General features: G+C 37.0%; 1 protein-coding gene across 11 annotated transcripts in view; it reads right to left on the bottom strand.

Moving 5' to 3' along the window:
• DMD (dystrophin) overlaps positions 1–26,032 on the bottom strand; it is an 896,220-nt gene that overhangs the window by 125,160 nt on the left and 745,028 nt on the right. For all 11 annotated transcript variants that reach the window (XM_017733467.1, XM_017733459.1, XM_017733457.1 and 8 more), the window contains one exon: positions 4,888–4,966. In XM_017733467.1, coding sequence (XP_017588956.1) covers positions 4,888–4,966 — 79 coding nt within the window. The remainder of the gene's footprint in view (positions 1–4,887; positions 4,967–26,032) is intronic.

Below are 26,032 nucleotides of genomic sequence, written 5' to 3'. Positions count from 1 at the left end.
AAAATGATATCTGATAAAAATATGATATCTGAAAAAAATATGAGATAATGTATGCAGGGAGAAATAAGAAAGAAAGATACAGTTGCTTGCACTGGGAAATAATCTATCAGATGGATAGATTATTTCCTAAGAGTCACAGAGCCCTCTCATTTTTAGACTTGGATGTCTTAATTAGCAGGACTTGCCCTTTTAAAGACATCTGCCTGCGCAAGAAAGGGCTTCCCTAATCTTTGCTTTGCATAATAATCTGAGCACTCACACAGAAGGCGGGAGGAGTACTTGACTTCTCTCCCATCTTGAAGGAATTCAGAGCCCCATCTCCAATTTCTCAGGAGAGTGGCCTAAATAACTGAAGGAAAACATAAAGGCACAGAAATAAGAAGAAAAAAGACTCGGATCTGAACCTTAAGAGCTCTGAGCTTATCCTGAGAAGGAGAGACCTAGGCTACACAGCCCAATCCCGTGGCCATATATTTTATTTTTAAGCAACAGTTATCTGATATAAAACACAGCAGATGCACTCTGATCACTTGCAATACAAACTGGTGGCTCCAGCATTGATCATCTTTCTGTTCCTCAATGAAAGCTGCTAGGGCTGCCTCATCTTGTGTTGAAGTAAGTGCTGCTCTTGCTTACAAGTCCAAACCTTGAAAGGCACAGTGAGGTATCTCCAGGTCCTAGCACGTATTTAGGTAAGAGGATTTAACAGTCTGGTACTGACATATGCAGGCAGAAAAAGCTCGTGGCCTGAGAAATATGGACCACAAAATGTTGGCTGTGGGTATATCAGCCTTTTAGCCTTGCAAACCTAAATGTTCTTTTTGTTCCTTGTATTTCCAGGTTTTTCATGCTGATGAAAGTCCGTATTGTCTGAGCTTGGAAACCACTGGAATCTTCCAGTCACACTCTTAAGTAATTGCCAGTTACACCTTGAACACTATTTCATGCAGTCACTTCACTGACATGCTATACTTACTAAAAGATGGCTCATACTGTGGCTGGACAGTAAATTACAAGGTTTGCTCATGGTTTTAAAAGATGTAACACCTTCTATTTTTCAGCCATCACCATCAATGCACATGAATGAATCATGCCTTTAAAAGCAGGATTGATGGCTGAATAGCACAGCAAATGATATTAAAAACAATCTGACATCAATCCTACCTCTCACTTATTGCACCTCAAAAAAAAGTAATAACTATTGTGACAAATATAGGTGGGTCTTCCAACAAGAGACAATGAATCTCATTTTTTGAAAGAGGTAGAATCACAGAGGAAAATAAAGGTGAAGTCAAAACAGTAAAATTATTCCAGAGGAGTCACTGAAAACTTTGAAGCTGGCATTATGCTTAAAATTTGCAGATACTCCTTTTCACACCTCAGTTATGGTATACGATTCCCAAATTAGGCACCATCATCCATGAAAGGATCACGGATTTTTCTTTTAATTTCTAAATATTTACGAGTTTCTCTTTAATAGAAAGATCTTATTTTTGCCAGTTTTTACACCCTGATTTAGAGAACTCTAATTAAACAGCAAGTCCTTCAAAACCAACAAACACACTCCATGAATTCATGATATAAAGCCTTGCCCATGTAACGCATTTATCAGATGTATCTTAACTATTGTTGTGAATGCTGTGTGTCCTTGGCAAGGAATGAACTGAGCTGGAGCTGGGACTGATTCTGTGGACACTGGCAGAGAAAATGAGTTTGGGGGAGCATGGAGGACTGATCAGCAGCTCAAGGAGTGGGGTGAGAGAGCTCAGTTAAAAGTGTAGAAGGCCTGGAAAGAGGCAAGTTCATGTGAAAAGTAAGGGCCAGTTTTGATAAGAGTCTTTTATACTTGAGGCAGACCAAAGCCTTGATGGAGAGAGACACAAGTAGATACCATTCCTTTGCCACTATCTGTTTAACTCACAACCAGGAAACATCTGAATTATCCTGTGCCACAGCATTGGTAAACACTGGCACTGGGTTTAAAAGATGAAGGAGTGGAAAAAGAATGTTGAACTGCATGAAAAGACAATGGAGAAAAATTGTCCCTAATTTAAAAATGCCAAAAATAAGAATACTTTTTTTTTTTTTTTTTTTGCTTTTACACTCCTTATCTCTCTAGCTCACACCTTCTTTCCAATCTCTCAGAAACAGCCCTATGAATAGCCCTTAGAACAGGCAGCTAGTGCTTGGAAGCAGGGACTACCACTTGATTCCTTGCCTCACAGGGCATGACAAATATGAGGTCCCTACATCACTCCCCCATTACTTTTGTGCTAGGTTTTCAACAGCCCTATGCAGCTTCAGTTTCAACCAAACAGAAAAAGACAGACGATGCTATATTAGCAGCTCATATTTATTTCTTTCAGGTAGGAGAGAAATGTAATTCAGCCACTGATTTTATGTGAACTTGAGTCAGTACCAGCCTTTTTGCAGAACTTCTTAAAGGTATATCAACTATAAAAGGATAATTTTTCATATAAGAATATAAACAGATATTATTCCTTGCATCTTAAGATGAGCAAGCATGTATGGAAGAGGGAAAGTTGATGCTCAGTTAGGGAGGATGAACTGATTATTACTGGCGTATAAACTAGATATGCAATATTGCTTATTTTCCTTACTGACTATAGTTTGCATTGATCTTATGTGTATCTCAGCTCCTTAGATAAAAATGCTCTCTGAGTTTTGAGCTTATGAAATAAAACCATAAAAATTGCTATGATTAATCTTTTACTGCTGTTGACACAGACCGATCAACTTGGACTCTGTCTGCCACGTACTGAAACCTAATTTACAAGCCATTAAATTCGCCTTCATTTGACCTGCCTGATTCTGTCTGGCAACCTTTATGTTTGACCTGTTCATGCCCAAATACAGCTGAAGAAAAAAGACTGGTGCTGGATGGCAAAGAGCATGGTGCTCTCTCTCCTGCAGCGCTCTCTCTCCCACAGATGTGCTTCCATCCATGCAGGGGTGCAGCAGAGGTAGTACATAAAAAACATATCAAAGCACGGTATTTTCCCTAGGCATAGTGATAGTACATGATACTGGATGCTTTTGGAATTCAGTGCTTATGAAAGATAGGACTGATGTATGTACTGTCAGTTTTCAGTGACTGAACTTTTAGACTTGGGAAGGATTCTGTAGATGTTTTCAGAGCTTCAAACAGCTAACTTTTGCACGCATGGGTAAGATTATGTATTTTTACACACATCTAAGAGAGAGAGAACAAATAAGCAAATAAAAATGCCCATTATTTCTAAATGATTTGACTATTTTCAAAGTCAACACATTTTCACCTGGCTCCTCTTCCTATGGTGATCCTCAAATGGTACAAAGTGTCCAGAACAATGTCCACAGTTTGCTGGCTCTAATTAGTTACACAGAAGAATAATGTCTCACTGGTGGTGGGTGGGCTGAAAGAGGTGACTATCATAACACTGATCATCTTTTAGATCAATCTAGTTTATCAATAATAAGGCAGAAGGGGCCTAAGACATAACCATTTGTCTGGCTGCACTCAACATAGGCACAGAGAACAAAGACACCTTGATCAGTGTGATAATGCACTGCAGGTCACTCTAGTCTCTTCCAGGCTTGCTTAATTTACCGTACAAATTTATTCTTTCGCCAGGAATACGCCATGGGTCACAAGGAAAAACAAGTATCTGCTTAAATATTGTGTTCGTGTCAAATACTCATAACTCTTGCACGTTCAGTCTTGCCAAGTCTGATTTGAAGTTATATATATTGAGCTGATAAAGTATTCCCAGTGATTGAGAGTAAAAGAAAAGTGGGTTTGAAACAGAAATTATGAAAATAGGGCTTATTTCTTCACAGGATCTTAATTTGACAAAACAAGGTGCAGGGTTGAATCAGCCTGCATTAATCTTATATGGCACAACATTGACCCTGGTTTTGATTTTGCAGGTCATCCTGCTGAGAATGTTCAGTTTCCCATTGAGATCTTCAGTGGAAAAATGGTTAACCTATTAAAATTACAATGCAGTATCAGCTGAAGAAAAGTTTGTCCTCTATCCCACTGTGAACGTAGCTGTGCAATAATAGTAACATCTATTTCCGATGTCTGGATAGCTTGTCCCTCTGCATGTAGGAGACCATTATCCTGTGACTGTGTTCTGTTCTGCTGATATAATCTCTTAAATAAAGCTTTACTGTTTACTTTCCTTAATTGAAGTACAATGGAAAAGACATGGCCTTTAAGAAGCTTCACTTTAGTCACTGCCTTGGAGCTTTGAAGGTGTTTCAAGTTGTCTTTTGGTGTACTTCAAAACATCCTTGATAAAAGATGTGTGTGGAGGTGAAGTGGGAATTTTGCTGGCAATTATATTTTATGCAGAGCTGTAAAAAGTTTACTTAGCTGCCGTTCTTCTGCCAAGTTTCCCACCCTGGTTTTGATCCTCTCACTGCTCTGCTAAGTGACCAAATCCTGTAAAATATTTTTCTTGCCGGTCTTATTTTGCCCCTTTTTGGAGCTGAACATTTCTTTAAACCAAAGATAAACCAAATTTGTGTTGGTTTTGGTTTTGTTTGTTTTTTAAATCCTTTCTGGGTTAAAATAATCAGAAACTCTTTTAAACATAATTTTAATTTGCTAGTCCTAAAAGGGAGCCCCGAAACAATGAAGATAAGCCTGGCAGAGATAGATGTCTGGACAAAGAGACTTGATCATGGCAGATGTTTTCCTTTTACCTTGAACCTGGACAATATGATCTTACTTAACACCCAAGGAAAAAAAAAGAAAACCATTGTAATACAGTCTAAAATAGAAACTCATAACAAGAACAATGAGCATATGGCTAAAAAAAATTCAAATAAATGTGTATGCAAACTGCACAAGAAAATGGGAAATGGGAAATCACTCACTGGTAAGAAAATGCTGGGAAGTAGGGCCAAAATCCCTGTGAGCTTCATGCAGTTGCCTGATGCGCTCATCAATGGCCACCTGTTAAGAGAGGAGAAAAAAAAATGACTCTTTTCTACACAAGAAACAAAGAGAAATTATAGTCAGATATTTTTTTTTATTAATGAACATTCAATGTAAAATTAAGCAGGTTCTGCAACAATTGTAGCCCTTCAGGGTCTAGATGAGATTAAATGTGTCATTGGAAAAAAAGAAAGTAAATAAAAAGTTAGGATTTTGTTGGTCGTCTCCCATCTTAACTGATGCTAGAAGAAGCTGAAAATGAAAAGGCTGATAAATAAAGGTACAGCAAATTGGCCTGACTTTATGTACCTGTAAAGAGTATGACTGCTGCTTGTCTATATTGAAGTCAGAACATCCATCTGTTAATACTTTTCCAAAACTACTTCAGAGTACTTTTGAAAGTACACTATTACAAATCAGCACGTGAAAAGTAATCTCTTTTAATGTGGACAGGATAACCATATTTTAACCAAGTGCTGAAATGAGGTTAACCAAAACAGAGCAGCTGGTACAGATGTTTCCCTGTTCTTTTAATCACTCAAATCATAGCCCTCAACCCTTTCCTTGGAGTAGTCCTTTTAAGAACACGTTCCTAATGTTTTGTTGGGTTGATGTACTGTGTGAGAACAGAGACAATAATTTAGGACTGGTTCTATCTTTACCCTTGAAAATCTCAGTGAAGTGGAGTATTGAGCAAGCAGCCAAAAGGGGGTGGTTGCAATAAGATTCCCTGGTGTATGAGTGACATCTACCTGTCCCTTTATAGCCTATATGCTAGAAAGAATCAATTAAGTTAGACCTAAGAATGGGGTTACATAAAACAAGGAAAAATGCTTTAAAGTAATGATAAATATTTCTGAAATTTAATAAATAAAGTAACTGATAGGAAGCAAGTTCACTCAAATATTGCCTGTAAGAAAAAGTGTTCCATAAACACTGGCAAAGCAGAAAGGAAGAGTGTGTTTGGTGTGTTTTAATTGGCCTAATTGTGAGATACATAACAAGGAAACAAATAGGTTGCACAAGCAAAAAGCAATCCACATTTTAAAACTGTCAGGGAATTTTTTTGGTGGGTGGTAAGAGGGAACTATGGTATAGTAACTGGGCATGATACAGTCAGAAAGGAAAAATAATGATAGAATAAATGAACTATTTGATATGACTGTGCGTGTTTGCCAGATAAACCCCAGACCCCAAAATCTTTTCTAATTAAGCAATAGCAACTTATTGCCAAAGACATTACTTCTTTGCTTACAATTTTAAAACTAACATTATAAGAAAAAATGCCCATTTCCTCTCTTTCGTTAAACCATTTTTCAGGTACTCTTCCTGCAGCTTCCTCCATTTCTATGTCATCTTTTCTCCTCTGGCTTCCCCTTGAATTGCAAGCACAGATGTTCTGTTAAGCAGTGCTTCATACCAGGGACTGACTTTGAGCTTGAGTTCACACCCAATTCACTGCACAGATACAAGCTGGGGAGGTCGGTAAGTGCATAGAAAACTATGAAAGGTCTGCTTCTGGTCATCAGTATAATTAGCTTAAGTACAGAACTGATGTGCTATTACCTTAACCAAGAAATGACCTTTCAATGAAGACTAGAAAGATAATCTTAAACATATATAACCACCTGCAAATAAAAACCACTGGAAAAATGTAATGAAAATGTATATACTCTTTAGAATTGTCTTAAAATTACCTCATAACATACTTATTTTTTTCATTAGGAAATATTGGTTAATAAAGAAATATGTGGCTCCTCTTTTACATTAGTACATACTTTTCATTAAGTCAACTAGCATGGAAAAATTACTTGCTGGCATGAAGAATCCCTAAAGAGAATGGGAACTTTACAAACAGACAGTGAGGAGCAGTGTTTCATATAGGAAAATTTCAACAGCCAAATTGTGGTCAGAAAAGGGCATGGGAACCCTTTAGTGCACATGACCACTGCCAGCACACAGCCTATACAACTTCTGTAAGTGTGCTAAAACTGAGAATTCCAATCCCTTCAAAATATCCAGGTGACCTTCAAACTGCACAAAACTATTAGCCTGAAGATTTTTAGCCATATATGTACAGCAAAATAAAATACCTTACACACTTTAGGGTAAACTTTCCAACTGAACAGCTTTGGATGTGAGCCAGGAAATACCTCTGTCTAGAGGTAGATTTTGTCAATACAGAGAAGAATAAAACACTGAGAAATCTTGCATATTCACCAGGAAATATCACCTGAGAGTACAAAACATTATTCCACTTGGCTGCCAGGAAATACCACTTGCTGATGTATTGGCATACTACGTTTTAGGTAAAAGGCAGTAAAAGATGAACTCACTGTTGGTGGTAGAGCAAGAAAGATTATTGCAGTCAGTTTCTATTAATTTTATCAAAACTAACACATAAATGATAAAATAACAGAATTTGAACCCACAATAACTTGGATCATGGTGTATAATAAATACCCACCGAAACAATCCTTGCTTAGACTTACAGAAGAATGTGTCTCTGATCCAATAAAATCAGTTGGATTTGACTTTGTGACTTATGCACCAACAATCTGGAGAAGGAGATTATATCCATATAAGTCTTCATAAATGTTTCATGATTCTTGAAAAAAAATTCTCACTGGCATGTAAAACTGTTTCTTATTTTTCATAAACAAGGCATAGGTAATACCCAAATTTTAAATTTTGTCTTGTTTTTCCTTCAAATCAAGTGAAATAGGCTCCTCCAAAATGAGCACAGACAGTATCCCTTGTATTTTTGTATGCTATGTTCTGAACCAAGAGCAGTTAGAACAAAATGTTGTTGTGAACAGCTAGACCCTTGTGAGAAGAAAACTGCAAAATTTTCAAGCCCATTCAAGCATTCATTTTCCTTTCTTTAAAGGGAAGAATAAATATATACTGTTAATGAAGGGAAAATTCTCTACTGATTTCAGTAGTGTTGGCTTAGCCATGCAAAAAGTGATACTTTAAAGGTACTACTACCAGAATGTAACATGCAGGATCACAGAAAGGGTAAAGTTGGAAGGGACCAGAGTGGTCATCTGGTCCACAATCTCCATGGAATGGGACTGTGGATTTCATTTGGGTGCCTTTTAGGTAAAACTCCACAGTATTTCTCCACAAGAAATGTTACTAATAAAAAAATAAATGGATTTTTAAAAAAGCCAGATATTGCTTTATCAAGATATGAGAATTTGATTTAAACAGATGAAAATATTTTTATATCTAATTTTGACTTAAAAACAAATATCAGAATTTTCTGTAATTGGGATACGTGAACCATTGCTTTTCTTCACTGGGGATACATGCTTGAAAAGACATGCATTTACATTATTTAATCCAATGTTTTACATAATATACAGATCTTCTTTCAATCATAACAAATGAAAGAACCACAGCAGTGCAGTAAATATACTCGAGGCTGAAGATGGTAATATTAAAAATCCTATACTGATTTTAAGTGATAATACATGGTACAGAAACAGCTTCTGCTAAACAAATTGGCAAGTAAAAAAAAAAAGTTATTTAAAGTCCTTCTCCTTTAAAGACTTTGAAAACATTTGATGAAACAAGCTCTGTTTCCCATCACTTGGGTGCAGCCATGTGAACTGAATATATAATCAAGTTCAGATAAACAAATGACAACAATAACAAAAGCAAAGCTCTGTCATGCAGTTGTTAGGAATAGTTTCTAAGTGTTTTACCTAATGTGGGGTTCAACCTTGACAACATTTTTATAACAGCTCCACTGCAGTCAGAATGAGGATTTGATGGATTTAATTTGGGTCTACTACTAAATTCTGGAGGTTTTTTTTGTGGTTTTGTTTTTTAAATTTTTTTGAGGTTTAATGGAGAATATTTTTATGACATATATAAGTGTTTTTTTGTGTTTATGTCCACACTGCAAAGCAGGCCTAGATCAAGAAGGAAACATGAGCTGTTTAATTCTCAGTATTTTCCATGTTCTCAAAAAGTACCCAACAGCAACTGCCCAGGAGCGCTGGAGTTGCTGAGCTGCTCCAAGATGTGCTGCAGGAAGGAACAGCCATCACAGTACTGAAGTTGTGCCTGCAAACAAGGAGTGGCCTCAGCAGAGAGCTATAAAAATGGTCTGTCAATCCATCTATCTTGTCCTCTTGGATCTACCAACACCACAGGGACATAAGAGCCTTGGTCTAGCTGTGGTTAATCCTGCGACAGGCTTGCCCACAGCTTTGATTTTCAACTGAACAAGTTCAGTGGAGGAAATTTCCATGGGGTGCTCAGCTCTGACTGCCAGCTAAACTACTCTGCAATGAGTGGCTGCATGAGCCAAGGTGATGGCTTGGGTGCCTCTCTGTGCTCAGCACCCAAAGAGAATTCACATTCGGTGAACTTGGCAAGGAATTTATTCAAAAAATTACATGAAGGTGTGCGAGTAGAAATTGTTACAACTTTTTTACATGAAACAGCAGAAATGAGATCACTAGTTTAAAAAACTGCTAAATGTGAAGAGTTAAGACAACTGTTGAATGGCTGGGATTCTGAGGAAAAATGGCAAGAAAAGAATAAAAAAAGATTCTCATCTAAACAGCTATATTTAGTGCAGCAGCAAAAGGACACACAATCTCCTTTTTCTTTTTTTTTTTCAAAATTTGCTTCACCAAAAGCTGTTCTCACAAAAAGAGAAGGGCAATTTTCTGTATCAATCAGCATGCATACACACAATACTTATTAAAATAACCCTCCATTAATTTCCCCACCATATTCACAGCATTTCCACAGCCTCCTGACCTTGACTCCAAGCACAGCCAATTTGACTGCATATCAAAGGAAACCGGCTCCTACAAGACCTTCTTTAATGTTGCCCAGCAATTCTCCTCCCAAGAGCTGAAAAGCTTCTTTCTTTGCTCTCACTGACTCAGAGCTGTCAAAGCACTGCGAGGCTGTTCTTCACAAATCAATAAACAGGAAGATCTGATCTGCTGTACTTCTAATAGCTACTGAATTCAGTCACTCACTGCTCCTTGTACATTAGGCGATAAGGATGGATTTAAATAAGCACACTGTGTGCTGTTAATGAGGAACAGCAGGGGAGGAAAGGCAATTGATAGCCATTGTTCCCGGCTGCTGAAGTTCAGGTTTAAGTCTTGACATTTACTGAGTTGAAAAAACAGCTAAGGACAATTAGTTTTCTGGTGAAAAGTTCAGTGTTCTGAAATATTTTGAGAGCGTAAAAATGTGCTTATTTTCCACATTAAAGAAAAAATAGATAAGTACAGTGCTATTTGCATGCATTTACAGCTGTTACAAAGACTAAATTCAAAATTCTGGGTCACGGTGGGACTGTATACTTCAGCAGATTGAAATCTGAGTGACTTCATGCAATTCTCCTTTCAATTAAAAAAAAAAAAATCATAAGAAATAGTAGAATACATGTATTGTACCTTGACAGCTTTTTAAAATTTTCAGATGAAACAAGAGAATAAAATGTAATATAAATTCAGGAAACATCTTAAAGCTTGGGGCACAGAGCTTTAGAAAACAGTAAATAAAAGAATGATCTCCTTGAATTAATATGTCTACTGTGAATAACCAGCCATTGCTTCTTAGGCTTTTGTTTTATAATCCTAAATCTGTGCACTTTGGGCTTTGTGTATTTATGTGCCTGAGGAATGAAAGTTAGGTCTTTAAATAACAAAAACATCCAAATTTGGAGAGAATAAAACAGTTGTAAACCATGTGAAATCTTAAGAACAAACATCTTTAGGAAATAATTCTCTTAGAAAATGTTACTTGTTTTGTTTTGGATAAAAGATTCTCTGTCAGGGTGGCCTCTCATTTGACACCCCCACTGCTCCCATAGAAGCTATCACACAATCTGGTGGAGGTTCTGCAAGGCCTTTCACGTCACTGTATGTTCCTTATGTGTATTCATGCACTTTTGTAGTATATAAAATATTTTATGAAACTGGTATGAGCTGAGCATGGTCTTAGCCTTTTAAAAGTACAAGAAACTGCTGTGCATCCCTTCATTCTGCAGCATTTCTTGACAAAGCTTTCAAATTCTTCACTGCCCAGCCACATTAATTCTTTTTTAATATTGCTTTTTGTATGCAATTTAATCAATATCAACTATTTTTCTGCCAGGTTCCTTGCTATATTCCTTTTGTAGTATACCAAGGAAGTAATTTTACAAATGCTGATATTTAGCATTAATTTTTCTCAATTCAATTATTTTTCTCACAAAGCAGCACAACACCTATTAAAAAGCTTTCAATTTACAATTTACATTAGCTTTAAATTCAAATAAATAAATACCCATAGACACCCCCTAGCAGATTCTAGTCCAAGTGGGCTGTGGATTGCTTGACCACATCTCTGTACTCTTGGACAGTGCCTCTATATTCCTTCCAGGTTACCTGCCCAAGCTTCCTCTTTCTGTGTAGTCCCTTTTTTATGTTTGAGTTTTGCAAAGAGCTCCTTGTTCATGCATGCAGGACTCCTGGCACTTTTGTTGGACTTTCTGCTGCTCAGGATGGACCAGTTTTGAACATTTTAGAAAGTGATCCGTCCTTATCAATGAACTTTCTTGGACCTCTCTTCCTTCCAGGGGTTTATCCTGTGGGATTATTCCAAGCAGATCCCTGAAGAGGACGAAGTCCACTCTCCTGAAGTCCAGGTTGTGTTCTCATGGTCACTGAAGCCAGGAGTGCCTCTGACTTTCATCTACCCAGTGAGCCTTTCCTTGTTTGTGAGTATGGGGTCCAGCAGAGCCTCTGTTTGCACTGGCTCCTCCACCAGTTACGTCAGGAAGTTTCCATCAGTGCTACCAAGGAACTCACTGCACTCCTTCCAACCTGCTGTGTTGTCTCTCTAGCAAATGATCAGGCTGGTCCCCCATGGATGCTATTTCTACTTGCCTGTGAAAGGCCTCAGCCACCTGTTCTGCAGGGTTAGGTGGCCTGCAGCCGATGCCCACCACAGTGTCACCTATGCTCGCCTGCTTCTTAATCCTCACCCTCATGTTCCAAGAGCTCTTTTTCCAGCATATCATTCCTAGTTTAGAGCTCTTCTGTATCTTCTATACATCCCCATAAAATATACACCTTAGAGCTCTGACTGTGCAGACCTATAGATTCAGTGATTTCTCTTCTGCCTTCAGCAGAAAGCTGAAACTATATATACTCTTAGTTCTGTATTGTAAGTGGGGTAAAAGAGAAACTAAAATGTATAGGCGACCCTGAACCTCTGGTAGGTTATTGATGTTAAAATGCATCTAACTTTGATGCAGTTTGACATTTTCAAAGTCAGTGGGAGCTGGGTGCCTGTGACTAGGGAGAGAATGTGTTCTGTGGTAAGTAAAACTGTCTAGTGAGGAGCTCAGCATGGCATATATTCTTCCTGAGAACAAATCTGACTTCTGAGATCAAGGCACCTGCATACCTTCATACTATACGCTTTGAAATGCTTCAGCCTTTTTTTTTTTTTTTTTTTTTTTTTTGGTTAAAACAACATTCTATCTATCCTGCAGGATTATTCATCATCCATATGACTTTTAGGTGGTATTTTGTGGTCATCTCTAGGCACCACAACCAAGACATACATGGATCAGCTGCAGAGAGCCTGAAGGAATTAACAAGAAAGATGGTGACCAGCAGCAGAGGGTTGAGTGAACAATTGCAATCAAAACTGAGGAACAGCAGTCTTACAGAATCAGGGAACAGGGACAAATCTGAAGCAAGTTCTCTTTTTGTATTATGAATATAAAAATTTCTTTTAAAATCTTATTAAATTGTGTAAAAACACAGGAGATTGAGGGGGGGGTCTGGATTACAAGATATGATAAGGATTATTCATAAGAAAAAAGTCCTGACGTATGATTTCCTAGTTACTGATGTTAAATAACATAAGGAAATAGGAAAAGGCTGAACTATTAATTATGATTAGATTATTACTAAACATTAGTCCTTTTAGGCTGTAACCACCTACTGTTCCTACCCTAACATGGCTGTTTGATAGATCTTTTTAGGCATTTTTCTCTTCACTTTTGGGGCATGCACAGAAAATAACATCATGTGTAATGTAGTTACATCTCCTCAATAAACAATGATAAGGACATAAAAAAATGACACCTTCCTGTGGCCTTTTTTATTTACTTTGCTTTTCTGCTAAAAAAATATTATTTCTCTTCACTATAGTTTTTACACTTTTGAAATAGAACTGACTCCTTTCTGTTCTCCTTAAAAATATTTCTAAACAATTTAAAATAAATTCCTTTTTGTACTTCATTTGAAAATGCTCTTAATTAATGTTCCATAATCCATCCCTAAGGTAAAGACATACTCTCTCTTAACAAGATTTTATGGTTGATTTTCTTTTTCCCTGTTTCTCTTTTTTTTTTTTCTCTCATTAAACTAATAAAAAATAATAACTTCATGCTGCACTGAAAATAACATTTGTTTCTGAAAGGTCAGGTAATTCACACTGTTTTTGTGCCAAGGGAAATGGTTCTTTGGTGACCTAGGGAACTGTAAGTAGAATGTCACGCAAGGAGTGTTTTATATGTGCCCTAGAACAAATGCCTATGCAATAATCCTGTACTGGTTGAGCATCAGCAGTGAAGATTGTTCTTTTATAGTTCTAGTTACATTCCCTCACTTTCACTGATCTTTCATTTTATTAGTTTTATTGCTCCTTTCCCCCAGATTTGTGAACTTCTAGTGCCATTACTAGCATTAGTTTTGGGAATAGTTGCTCATAAATGCAAGTAAGAATTCTCATAGCCTGAACCTGTATTTAATGCAGGTTACTTCTAAAAGAAACGGAGGCTTCAGTCAGTATAGCCTTTATTCAGCACTACTTTTAGCTGATTACCATTTCAAAGTTTTTTCTTTCACCACCTTCAGCTCCCTTCACTCATTTGCCCTCTGATTCCTCTGGGTTTATCATCCCATCAGTATTCAAGAGACTTTGATGTTCAGTCCTGTCTTTTCCACCATTTCTCCATTCTTGTCTCCTTAATTTGTTGTTGAGCATCTTAATTCACTTTTATAATTTCAATTCACACTCCCAAACCCATGTTGCTATCCTAAATGCAGAGAAAATACATTTTTCATAAATATGTAGTATTTTATCTAATAATGTTTATAAATAAGAGCTGAAGAATTTCTTAGACTGTGCTGCTAAATATGTAATACCAGGCAAAAACATATACAGGGAGGTCTGCATGAGTTTTATCCCTTCTAACTCAGGAGTTGTAAGGTGAGAGAGCTAAAAGCCTTTTCCTCTATCAGAAATGAAGAGAAATATGCATCTCCTGAGACAATTCTGCTCATACTAAGACATACACCCCAGAATAACCCTGTAAAGATAGGTATAAATTTGACTTTTATAGAGCTTAGCTTTCCTGAGTGAGTTTGTGTGCCAAGGAGGAGGACTCTTGGGAAGACTGAAGCATGAAGGAAGAGGGATACAGAAGGCTCAGGAGAAGGTGGAAGGTAAGACAAAAATGTTCTTTTACAGGGGTACACTCTAGGGTAATAATGCACAAAAAGGATTCTACATGCAGCAACCATTGTATTAATCCTGTATCTCTTCTCCTTCGTATTTTCTGCCCTCTCTTTCTTTTCCTCTTTGAGACTGACACCAATAGTGATAAATCTGTTCACTCTAAATAATCCTTAGTCCTAAAACTACCTCAAATACATCATATCTTTGGTTTCCTTTTTAGCTGTGAAGGGTGAAACAAGTACGATGATGTCAATCGGGACAGTTTTATTACAATGTGATCTATTCACATTATTTGTTTGTTTCATCCATATTCTTACATCTGGAAATCTCAAGAGAGTATAATACTCTGTTTCAAGATGACTGAAACTGCTTTCTCAATCAAGTGCTGACATGACATGAAAAGAAAAGCTTCATTTCATGAGATTACTGGCTGGATGGATTAAGCAAACTTTTATTTATTGTACTTGTCCTATGAACATTTTGAAGATGGCCTCTCAGTCTCAAAGTACTCAATTCTTTTGCAGAATGTTCCATACTCCAGCAGCTGCTCAAGCTTGGGAGCAACCATATGACCAGTGCTTGATGCTCCCTGTTATCTGGCACTTCTCTGAATACTGCTACAGCTCCTGATTTTGCACAAAAGCCTCTTTTTCTCCCTGGGGAAGACATGCATATATCACACTGAAGATAATAAAATTACTCCAGGCAAATAACTGTTCAAATGGGAGCAAAAGCTGGTAGGATTGATATTGTGCTGATTGAAGATAATAGCAACACTCCTATAATAGTGTGATATGACTTGTGAGAGGAGCTGCCTTCATTCTGCAGCTGACCAAAATCCATGTATTTATCCTTTCTAATCTGTGAATAAATTCAATTGACATGAAAGCAAAATCTAAGTTATATATAGCCCATACCACTAAACCCCAATGTTAAAAAACTCTAATTTAAGTTGGAAGATAGTCTCGGGTTTCCAGTTTATTCTATTTGAGAAGAAAAGGTGCTTATAACAAACAAATAAATAATGCTACACCACATCTTTACAAAGGATGTAGAATGGTACATAGTGAAGGTTAAGAGCTATCCTGGCATGAAGGTTCACAGTGTATGCATGCATTCAAGAAAAACATCACTTTATGTGTGTCAAAAAACTCCATTATCATATATTGCACTTGGTAAGTGCCATAAATTTTGTTCAAGTAATTCCAGTAATGTTATTATGCAGTTTTCATCTTAAATCTGTTTTCATTAGCCCTCTCTTTGAAAAGCTGAATACCCTATTTACCACTGTCAATCTGTAAAGATCTCAGATGAAGGTAAAATCTTTGAAAATGGTTTTGTTCAACCCCCCAATTTATCCACATCACAGATTCAGATCCTCCCATGAGCAGAGAGGGAGGGCTCTTCCTTCCCAGTGGAACAAAGATCCAAGGTGCAACCCCTCAGGAGGGGTGGAATTAAAACAAAGACATTTTATGTTTCCAGGAAAGCTGTAACTGGTCTGCACTGACTATTGCTATTTCAAAGACTTCATATTGGTGCAAACATTAAACATACCTTTTTTGAATACCAGTTAAAAAATGAATGAAACAAATTTGTGCATAACTATCATGGTAGAGTTGTTAAAATATATTTATCATCTGCACAGCTTCAAACATGAGAAATAACATTTCACCCCCAGAGAATACACCACATTATGAAAAATGTTTTTGTTGTTTATTATTGAATGCCATAAAAGCCTCTCTGAAGTTTGCCAGCTTATTTTCACAGCTATCTGTATTTTATAACTTTCCCTGCCAAATGAATTATTTCTGTTTATGCTTGCCTTACTACTCATCTGTTTCTAAGAGCAGAGAACCAGGAAATTCTAAGAATAGGAGAGATTTTGGAGAATTTATACAGTAAGAAAGATGGAGATCCTGAGATGAAGTGCCACTGAGGGGGAGTGCAATTCAAGTTTGTGAAACAAGGAGTAAGAATACGAGAGAAACAAGGACAAGATTTCCAACACAGGCTGAAGCCAGACTCAAAACCTGAATTTGCAGTGTCTGTATAGCAGCACCATATAATCCACTGACAGGCAGTTTAATTGGCAGCTATAAAACTTTAATTTACTAAGTCAGAAACTCTTTCTGAATGTCTAACTTACAAGCTATCGTTATCACAGTGGCAGTTTGACACATGCCCTTCAAGCTAGGCAAATAAAGGAAAGAATTTTGAAAAAATATTGTTTATGAAAGACTTAACTATGAAGGACATGCTCAAGAAAGGACTCCACAAGACTAAAAAAAATTAAATCAACATGGTCTCATAACTCATAAAACTTAAGAGTGATGTCTATGAACATCCTCATTATTTATATAAAATACCTTTAAAAAGCAGTGAAAGAGCATCTCAAAACCATATGGACAGCTTAAGAAACAAGGACAGACTTGGTTCCTTCAGCAAAACTGACACTGAAGCTTCTAATGCTAGAAGATCAGATGACATATTTTTATATAAAATTTAATTAACACTTCTGAGATTGAAATTTATTCTCAGGGGTTATAGAAGGTAAGAAACCCACCCAAGGCAACACCATCAGTATATGACAGTGGCAGGTCCCTCTTGGAGCTGGCTGGTGTTGGCTCTGTCAGACGTGGGGGAAGCTTCTGGCAGCTTCTCACAGAAGATGGAGTGACTGATTTCTCCTTGTCTTTATTTTGACCCACGAGCCATTATAATACCCACTGCACTTTTCCCTGCTGAGGAGGTGACTGACAGAGCAGCTTAGGGGGGCACCTGGCATCCAGCCAGGGTCAACCTACAGGAATACATCAGGATGGCTAGGATTTCTAAAGAAATCTGAAGGCAAAAATAAATTTATGTAAGCTTTTTGACAAATTGTGTCAAATAAAAATAATCAGATCATCTGTAAAAAGCAACTGAAATCATGTTTGTTCAATATACCATTTACTGCAATGAATTTATACATTTGAATGAGATATACAGAGGAATTTCAAGCTGCGCTGAGTCTTGTGTAACTTTATTTAGAAAGGAATAATTTACAATCAGAAGTTTACAAATGGAAAATACAAAGATTTGACTGGGAGCTTTTGTGTTCACCTTTTTTAACTTATTGAAAACCCCATGGAATAAAATTCTGGATGTTGAGCCATTTAAGTCTGAAATCTTTCCATCCTAGTGTGTTAGCTATTCTCTGACCACTCTGAATCAATAATGTCAGTCCTTATTTTTAGTATTATGTAGATGAAATTGGCCATACAAATTTTGTTAGTCCATTTATAATTTTACTCATACTCTTTGCCTATTAATATAATTTAGTTACATACTTTAATTCTCTTATTCCTACTTAAATTTATCTCTTAAAAAAAATAAAATCTCTCTGTAGGAAGTTCCCTTTCCTTCTCTTTCTATCATTAGAACTCACTCTCTGCAGACCCTCTTATGTCTTGTCTTTCCTACCCTGAATGTCTTTGCACAACCTCCATAGTCTTCCCTCACAGTCTCAGGAAAAAAACAAAACTCTTATCCAACCAAACCTAAGACAGAAGGCATTATTTAGACTATTCAGTCAGTAACTCCACTGTACAGTAAGATTCCTCTGAACAAACAAGTGCTTTGATTACATACTGCTGGAATAGCAAAGCTGGCCTGCAGTTGTATGTCCATAACTGCTTTCTGGCTGCAGAAGCCAGATTCCACTCTGATGATCTGTAATTGCTTTTGACTGGGTAGTTTTTATCCTCTACAGTTGCCAGCAGTGGCAGACATGACGCTGTAAGGTAGCTACAAATCCCAAAGTAACTTTCCAAACTACAGTTTGAGAAACCAGTAGAAGAGCTGGGGAACTGACCAGGGTGCAGTGGGAATGATAAAACTTGACTTTCCAAGCCTACAAGTATTTTAGAGAAAAACATCCACAGTTGATTTTGAAATACATGTCCTTGTAGACCATTCCATGGCATTTCCCCAAGGAAATACACTCTATCAGAGTGTTTCTAGTTCAGCTGTCCATGTCATTTCACTGTCTTATTATTTAGCATTTGTCTTGTACAAGAGAAAACAATGATGACAATCAGGGAGGAAAAAAGGAGAAAAAAGCAACAGCTGAGAAACCAAGAGTACAGATCTTGTACTGTTAATGTTTATCATATGAGAGAACAACTGGCAGGATCATGTATCTTAAGGGTGCAGAATTTGGTTAAAGAAAAATACAACTTCATAGGCTCATATGAGCAAAATGTACTGATTTCTTTATAGTTCAGATTCTTTTGAAGGATAAATTTGCAAAGCAATGCATATAATACTTAGAGACATAACTCCTTTCTGCTGTGACTCCCACTTCCAATATCAGTAAGTTCCCTCACCTCCCATTTTGCTTCTCCTCCTCACCACTACCAATTTCCTAATAAGTTCTGCTTGGGCTCCTGTTGTTTCCTTCATACTATCACATCCTGCATGTTTTAAGTTATTCTTCAGAGTTTGAGAGTCCTATTTTTTCTTGTCCTGCCTTCTGTGTTTTCTTCCTTTGTCACCTAGCAGTCATCCCCCCATCCCTGGAAACATTCAAGGTCAGGTTTTTCAGGGCTCTGAGCAGCTGTATTTAGTGGAAGATGTCCCTGCTCACTGCAGGGGGTCTGGAGGAGATGATTTTCAAATAACTCCTCCAACTCAAAACATTCTATGATTCTATACCCTCCAGATTTCCAAAGTGCACTGCCTGAACTGCCTCATAGCAAGATTGTTCCCCATATTCTTTAAAAAGTGTGGCCAAAAGTAAAGCTGAAAAAAGTTATTAGAATCTCTGTTATGGCAGCAATTTACAGGTCAGGCTTCTTAAAAATTTATTTTTCTGCCCACTCCTGTTCACTTTTCTTTTCAAACAGAAAAATTGGAAATTGGCCTGGTTTCTGTATTGATTCAAAATAAAAATCATGGCAACTTGTCTTGTTGTTGTTGTTGTTACCTGAAATACTTTCCATGAAACTGGTAAATCCTTCAAAGTCTATACAGAGGTACTTGTTGGATTTAAATTCATTTCACAGGGTTTTTTTCCCAGATAACCATCTGTGTGTCTGTTGTGATAGCCTAGTACTGCAAGAATAAATTATACACGTGCTTGTCAGCTCTCAAACATATTTTTGTTTCCCTTGTTGTCAGAAAATCCGTTTTGATGTGGGTGCGTAAACATATGGGAAGGAGTATACATATACAACAGCCTCTTTCCTTCCAAAATCATCCCAGTACTTAAATTATAACTATAGTTCGAAAACTTTACAAAAAATTGTGGTCTGCTTAAGAACAGAATAATATCTAAAAAGTACAGAATTAAAGTTTAGCTGTGTTTCCTTCAATCAAACCAGCAGAAACTCCACATCATTCTAGTCAAGCCATTTTATAATCAGCAAAAATCTGAGCTGCCCAAAGACCTCTGGAGGACTTCTGGAATACAATGGATGGAATACCACAGTTTTAAAACAGGCAGGGGTTTTTTGTGTTTGTTTTTCACATCTCTTTGCATAAGGTTAAATACTCTGAGTTAAGGAGACGCAAACAAATTCACTTCTAGAGAACTAATTCACTCCAGGACCAGCATTTTTCCTGTCTCGGATCCAGTACAAATTCAGTATCATTGACTACGCACTTTTACAGTACAGCATGACTACATCCACTAAGTTAGAGAAGTGAGGGATGTCCAGAATTATAATCATTCATTTGTGCATTATGGTTCAAAACAGAATTAATAACACCAGAAATGTGAGGAGTTTGTATTATTACCTTCAAAGGTAAATTAGGCTGACAAAAGATGTAGTTTTAGTATAGCCCTTTTTTCCCCCAGTCTTAGAAATTTTAAGTTAAACCTTGGACTTGTTCAAACATTGCTCCCTTGGGAAATGCATTACTAATCTCGACTCCTACATCACCAAAACCATTTTGCCTGCCAGTTTTCTGTCACTTTTGCGAGCCCTTGAAATTGTTTAACAACAGAAGTGGGATTTTCTTATTAATTGGGAAACCATTCACAAAATCCTATACTGGCAGCTAACATTTCTTCCCTAATAGATTCGTATTACAGTATGTTAAAGTATTTTATATTCAAAATGTTCTTGTCATAATCTTTAGGAATTCTACCATTTCTATCATAAACACAGACTGAATGAACCATTTACAGGTTTCCTTTTGTTAGCAGAATATATTAACTAGAGAATATTGGGAACAGTGGAAGTCATGTTCTAGAAGTTGTATTTCCTACACTATGAGCTGTCATGAGCCTGTAAAAATTTGTAAACCCAAAGCACACTACTGAGTAATCAGACTTGAATATTATCTACTATTTTAAAGGCAAAGCAAAACACACATCACAATAATTTGTAACTGAATACCTGCTTCATACTTGGTAGAAAGGCAAAGTAATGTGACTTCAGCTGTGTTTCAAAGCTACATAATAATTTGCAGACTTGGTGCTTCTTTTGAATCCTGACCTTCCTGAGGTTCGACAGTGTGTTGACATTTAAGTTTAACAAATGTTAAACTGGGCATCTCCTTTTGTGCTCAAGAACTAGTGCTGTGGCTAAAATGTACCTGGCCATGGAGGCCATAAGCAAAACACTGCCAAGAGAGCTGCAAAATGGACCTTATTCTAGTAATTAATAATGCATGACTTTGAAATTAGTTAGGATAAACCTTCTTGATGGAATGGTATAGAAGAAATACAGTCCCTGGAATCTGACTGTAGAAGACACTCATATATATATGTTCTATACCTACCAGACAATACAAAATATTAGAATGTGAACTCTCTGTTAGAGCAAACAGCCTTTAAAATAAGTGCATACAGTTTTAGGAAGGAGAATAATTATCACCAGTTTCTGGATTTGTAATTTTATGGCTCTAACAGTCTGCAGACATTACATCAGCTAAAAAAGACACTGAAACCACAACTGTCCCAGAAGCACCACCACCCATCTTATAAGTTGGCCAAGTAGGTTGAGATCATAAGGATGTTGTTCAATATTTCAGACTTTCTTTTGATTAAGTTATTTTGGTTCATTTAGAAGCACATCCTACCATCGGGAAAAATGGCTCATGAATTCATAAGCCTAACCTAACTACTTCCTACCCAACTTACTGATTTACGTATTACACTACATCTTCATGGAAATTTACACTCTTACTGCTAATTTCACTGAACAGTTAAAGAATAAATAGAAATCAAACTTCACTTCAAGCAACCTGTTGTACAGCAGCAAAGCAGTGTGAAATAAACTCAGAAAGAAAGGTATCTCAAGGCAAGCAAATAGGATTGTATGCTCTGTCGCAAATATGTAACTTGACAGATATGACACTGGAAGGACATGAAGTCCCCTTCTATTTTGTTGTCCAGATTAGAAACAGTGCACTACAGAAAAAAATTTGAAGGAACTCTAATGAATCAGATGAGAATAAGCAATGAAAATATCCAGCTGTGCTAAAAGGACATAAAATTACCATTTATGCTGCTGATGCATGCAATAGGTGTTGGGAAGTAATAGTTTCTTTGGCAAAATATCAGTGAAATTAATTTTTGAATTTTAAGGGAAATGTAGGGCAGTAGAAACAGTTTCAAGTAGAGGAAAGCAGATACTATTTGAAATTTGGATTGCTATCCCTGAAAGACAGTGATCATCAGTGTAGGTTCAGAAATGAAACACAAGTTGAAATTACTTCTAATTTTTATGTAATGTTTATTAGAACATATATATTTCTGCTTCAGGTCAATGAAGCCTTACTATGAAAAGAAATGTTTAACCTTTTCTCATGACTTCATCTCATGTGAGAAGATGAACAGTACAAGGTTTTACTTAAATACCTCCACACCCTCCTCTAAGGATGTGTAGTGTTCCAGTCTCTCTTTATCTCTCCCAGCAGAGTGGGGAACTGGAGAGAAGCCACAGGCTGTGCTGGAAAAGTGCAGTTGCCTATGGAAGGCTACACAAGGATTAAAGTGCGTAACTTAACTTCTGCTCCCAGTGCTGGACCTGCTCACCTACTTCTTATACCTCTGATAGCACAGAATCTTGCAGTTCCACAACTCAGACAACTTTCCCTGTGCATCACAACTCGCTCCAAACCTGAAAAGTCTTGCAGGTGGCAGTTTTGTGGTAGTACAAGCCAGCACTGATATGACATTGAAAAAGGGACAACAGCTGACATGGGATAAAAGAAAACCAACCCCACCACACATGACAAGAGAAAAATATATCTTCAATCACCACTTACAGGTTGTGTTTTCAGATGTCCAATCCTGTTACAAAATCCATGAACCAAAATAAATATTTAGGAGAAAAAACCCTTTCTGCTATTTGCAAAAAACCAGTAGAAATCTAGCAAAAACTTAAATACAGTTTGGGTTTTATTTTTAATTATTATTATGATCTGTTATTGCAGATTCCCGTACAGGAAGAGTTACAAATTGTAAGGACTATCCCAACAAATTTTCAATTAAATAACTAAATTAGTGTAGAGAAATTTAATTAAAGCTGCACTGGTTTTTACAAATACAGTTAATTAAGCTTCTATCTAAAATTAAATCTCACCCAAACTCCTTTTACATTTCTGCAGCTCATCAGATAAAGATATAATTAAAATTCTAGAAGTTCACCTATGCATCCGAATATTCAAAAAAGAAAGAAAATCCACAACCAAAACCTGGTGAAGTAGTTTGAGAGGCTGCTGCTTTAATGGGATTTATACAGTCCTTGGAGTGGGAAGACAGCACATAAAATCCCCTCAGAAACAAATCTAGATTTTCAGATCTGCACAGACTTTTCCATGTAGTGTAACAGGCCAAGAACCTTTGAAGATTTTCCACAAGTGAAGGGTAACAGATTGACATGACCAGGAACCAGGGAGATAAATCCTGCTGACTTTATATGTGCCTTCCATTGAAGTAAGCAGGACCAGCACAGGTAAGGCACACAGCACTTATTGCACTTATATCCAGGAGCAGATGTGGGCATCCTCTCAGAGGGACAAATTGCTTTTTCATAACTGGAAAATCTCTGGTGGCCTGAATGATGCCACTTCCTTTCTGACTGATTTTTTCTTGCTCAGGCCCAGGCTGGTTTGTTTTGTTGGCCAGTTAAATGCAGATCTATTTCCCAGGTGACAGTGACTCAAAATCACCATGCCTGTTTCACATAACAAGTAAACATTTAACATCAACGTTTTAGGCGTTGGCTGATCCAGAGAAAGAGATGTTCAGATAGCTGGGAGGTCTGTCATTGCATTACTTAAGATCAGAGAGTAGTCTTTGAAGAGTTACTGTTTTTGGAAGATTATTAACTGAAGTACAGTTCAAGAATAACATTTATTGAAAATTTCACTGATTTCTCTATTAAAACAGGCATATGCTATAGCAAAACAAATGATGACAAAACCAATGGGGGCAGCCAGAACCCAAATTGGGAACTGGTCATTTCAACAGCTCACTCTGTATCTGGCAGCAAGTGTGAGCACAGAGATACAGCACTCGTGGTAGCCCCGTTCCCCCTGCAAAAGCAGGTCCCTCAGGAGTTGTGGGAGCAGGCAAAAAGGGATTATCCCCTGGTGTTAAAGACACAAAGCTGGAACATGCAAAAATGTGCCAACATTTTCATGACAGATATTTATTTTCTTCTCTGTCAGCAAAAGTATGCAGAAGAAAAAAACTGGCCACATTTTTCGTAATGTGGCATGCATAAAATCCTGTTTTGGGAAAAACACAGATGGGAATCCCATGTCTAGCGTCATGGAATTGAGGGTTTAGAATTGAACCTCCAAACCTTTTCCTGAAAAACTTAATTTAAGCAGGATGATGATTCAAGGTCTGAATATTTGTTTCCAACTTGTGGCACAGGCATCTCTCTAGATAAATAAGAAAATCAAGTGCAATTCTCTTTAAAATATAAATTCACATAGGTTTACAGACTTCCACAGGGTTTAAACTTAGTGTGAGAAGTACAAGATACAATTGCCCTATCATTTTATGTAGAGTAAGAAAAAGGAAAAGAAAAAGCAACAAACCTCCAGAGTATGATATTAATAAAATAAAATTTAAAAGGACTATGTGCTCCCTTTCGATGAGAGATTTTTTTCCTTAGAGGGAAAAAAAATAATTAACTTTTTTTTTGTGTATCAAAAATGAATGTGTTTTCTTTCTTGCATAGTGAAATCTGGAGAATCTACACAAATAACAAAGAGAGTAAAAATCCATAGAAGCTTGGAAATTGAGCAACCAGTGATAATCTATCTTTCTGCAGGCACTTGAATCATCCTCTCTTACCCTGAGCTTGCAGTGGAACAGGACCCTGGCAAATTGCTATAATCTCCTTTAACCCTAATCACCATTTTAATCAAAAAAAGGTGGGGCAGCCTGGAATTTGTACAGCAAGCAACTGTCATTCTATTTGCTAAATACACAGAGTGTGCAGCTAAAAGGTTGAAATGGTTCAAACTTTTATTGTCTTCAGAATATTGCATTTCAGCATTAACATTTGACAAGTAGAAGAAAATAAAATTATGAGACTGGCTGCTCTGAATAGCTTTAGAGGTCTGCTTGGACCATGGCTGCATCTCTCACTAACTCTGATCTTAAGAGATTTCTTAGGAAAAGGTTGTGATTCATACAACTGCCAGGACTAAAAGCCTACCTCACCTTACATTGCACTTTTCCTCTATCCCTCTCATTTCTACTCATTTTGGATTATAAATTTCCTAGCTGTGTTCCCTATTTATTTGTTTAATCATTTTCTTCCTAGCCTTTTCTTAATAAACAGTGGCATGATTGTAGGTGGTATGACAGACAAGGAGAAGCTTATATGAAGAGGAAGAAAGGAAGCTTCAAGGAGAAAAAGAGCAATGAGAGAAACTAAAAAGAGCATCAAGGAGATTGTAGGCAGAGGAAGATTAAAGGAAAATGCAGCAGACAACTGTGATTTTCAGCTATAAAGGATTCAGCAGCTGTCATTGAAAACCCGCAGCTCTGCTTGAGACATATTGATCACCCTATTTCAATGTTTTCCGTACAACTTCCCTCTGCTTACTTCAAATTACAGCAATACTCAGACTAATACTTATCTCAAACAACTATTTATTTTTTCAAAAGAGGAAGACTGTCGTGTATTTCTCTTTTCTTTTCCAGAAAGGGATGCTGAACTTTCAATACTCTGCTCGCCTCGTCACTAACACACAAATATCAAAATACCCTTCATGCTAAAGATGAGGGCATTTTTTCACTTTTCTAATTTTTTTTTTTAAGAGAACCATTTATGCATAGAACTCATTAATATTGTAGACACTTCCTAGAATAAGTATCCCTGTAGGGTTTGCAAAGATAGCAGAGAAGGCAGTGTCTCTGTATTTACAAAGTACTGGAGAGTTATAACCAATCCTGGAAAAATGGTAGAACATCATTAGACTGTGGATAACTGGAGATTTGTTTCTAGGATTTCTAACCCATTTTTTCCCACAATATTCTTGTACCGATATGCAAAAAAAAAAAAAAAAAAAAAAAAAAAAAAAAAACAAAAAAAACAAAACCTTTTTTTTATAATTACTACA

The sequence above is a fragment of the Corvus brachyrhynchos genome, unplaced genomic scaffold, assembly GCF_000691975.1.
Source record: "Corvus brachyrhynchos isolate BGI_N302 unplaced genomic scaffold, ASM69197v1 scaffold34, whole genome shotgun sequence".
Classification (NCBI taxonomy): domain Eukaryota; kingdom Metazoa; phylum Chordata; class Aves; order Passeriformes; family Corvidae; genus Corvus; species Corvus brachyrhynchos.
The sequence above is the reverse complement of the archived record's forward strand: the minus strand, read 5'-3'. Positions and strand labels throughout refer to the sequence as shown.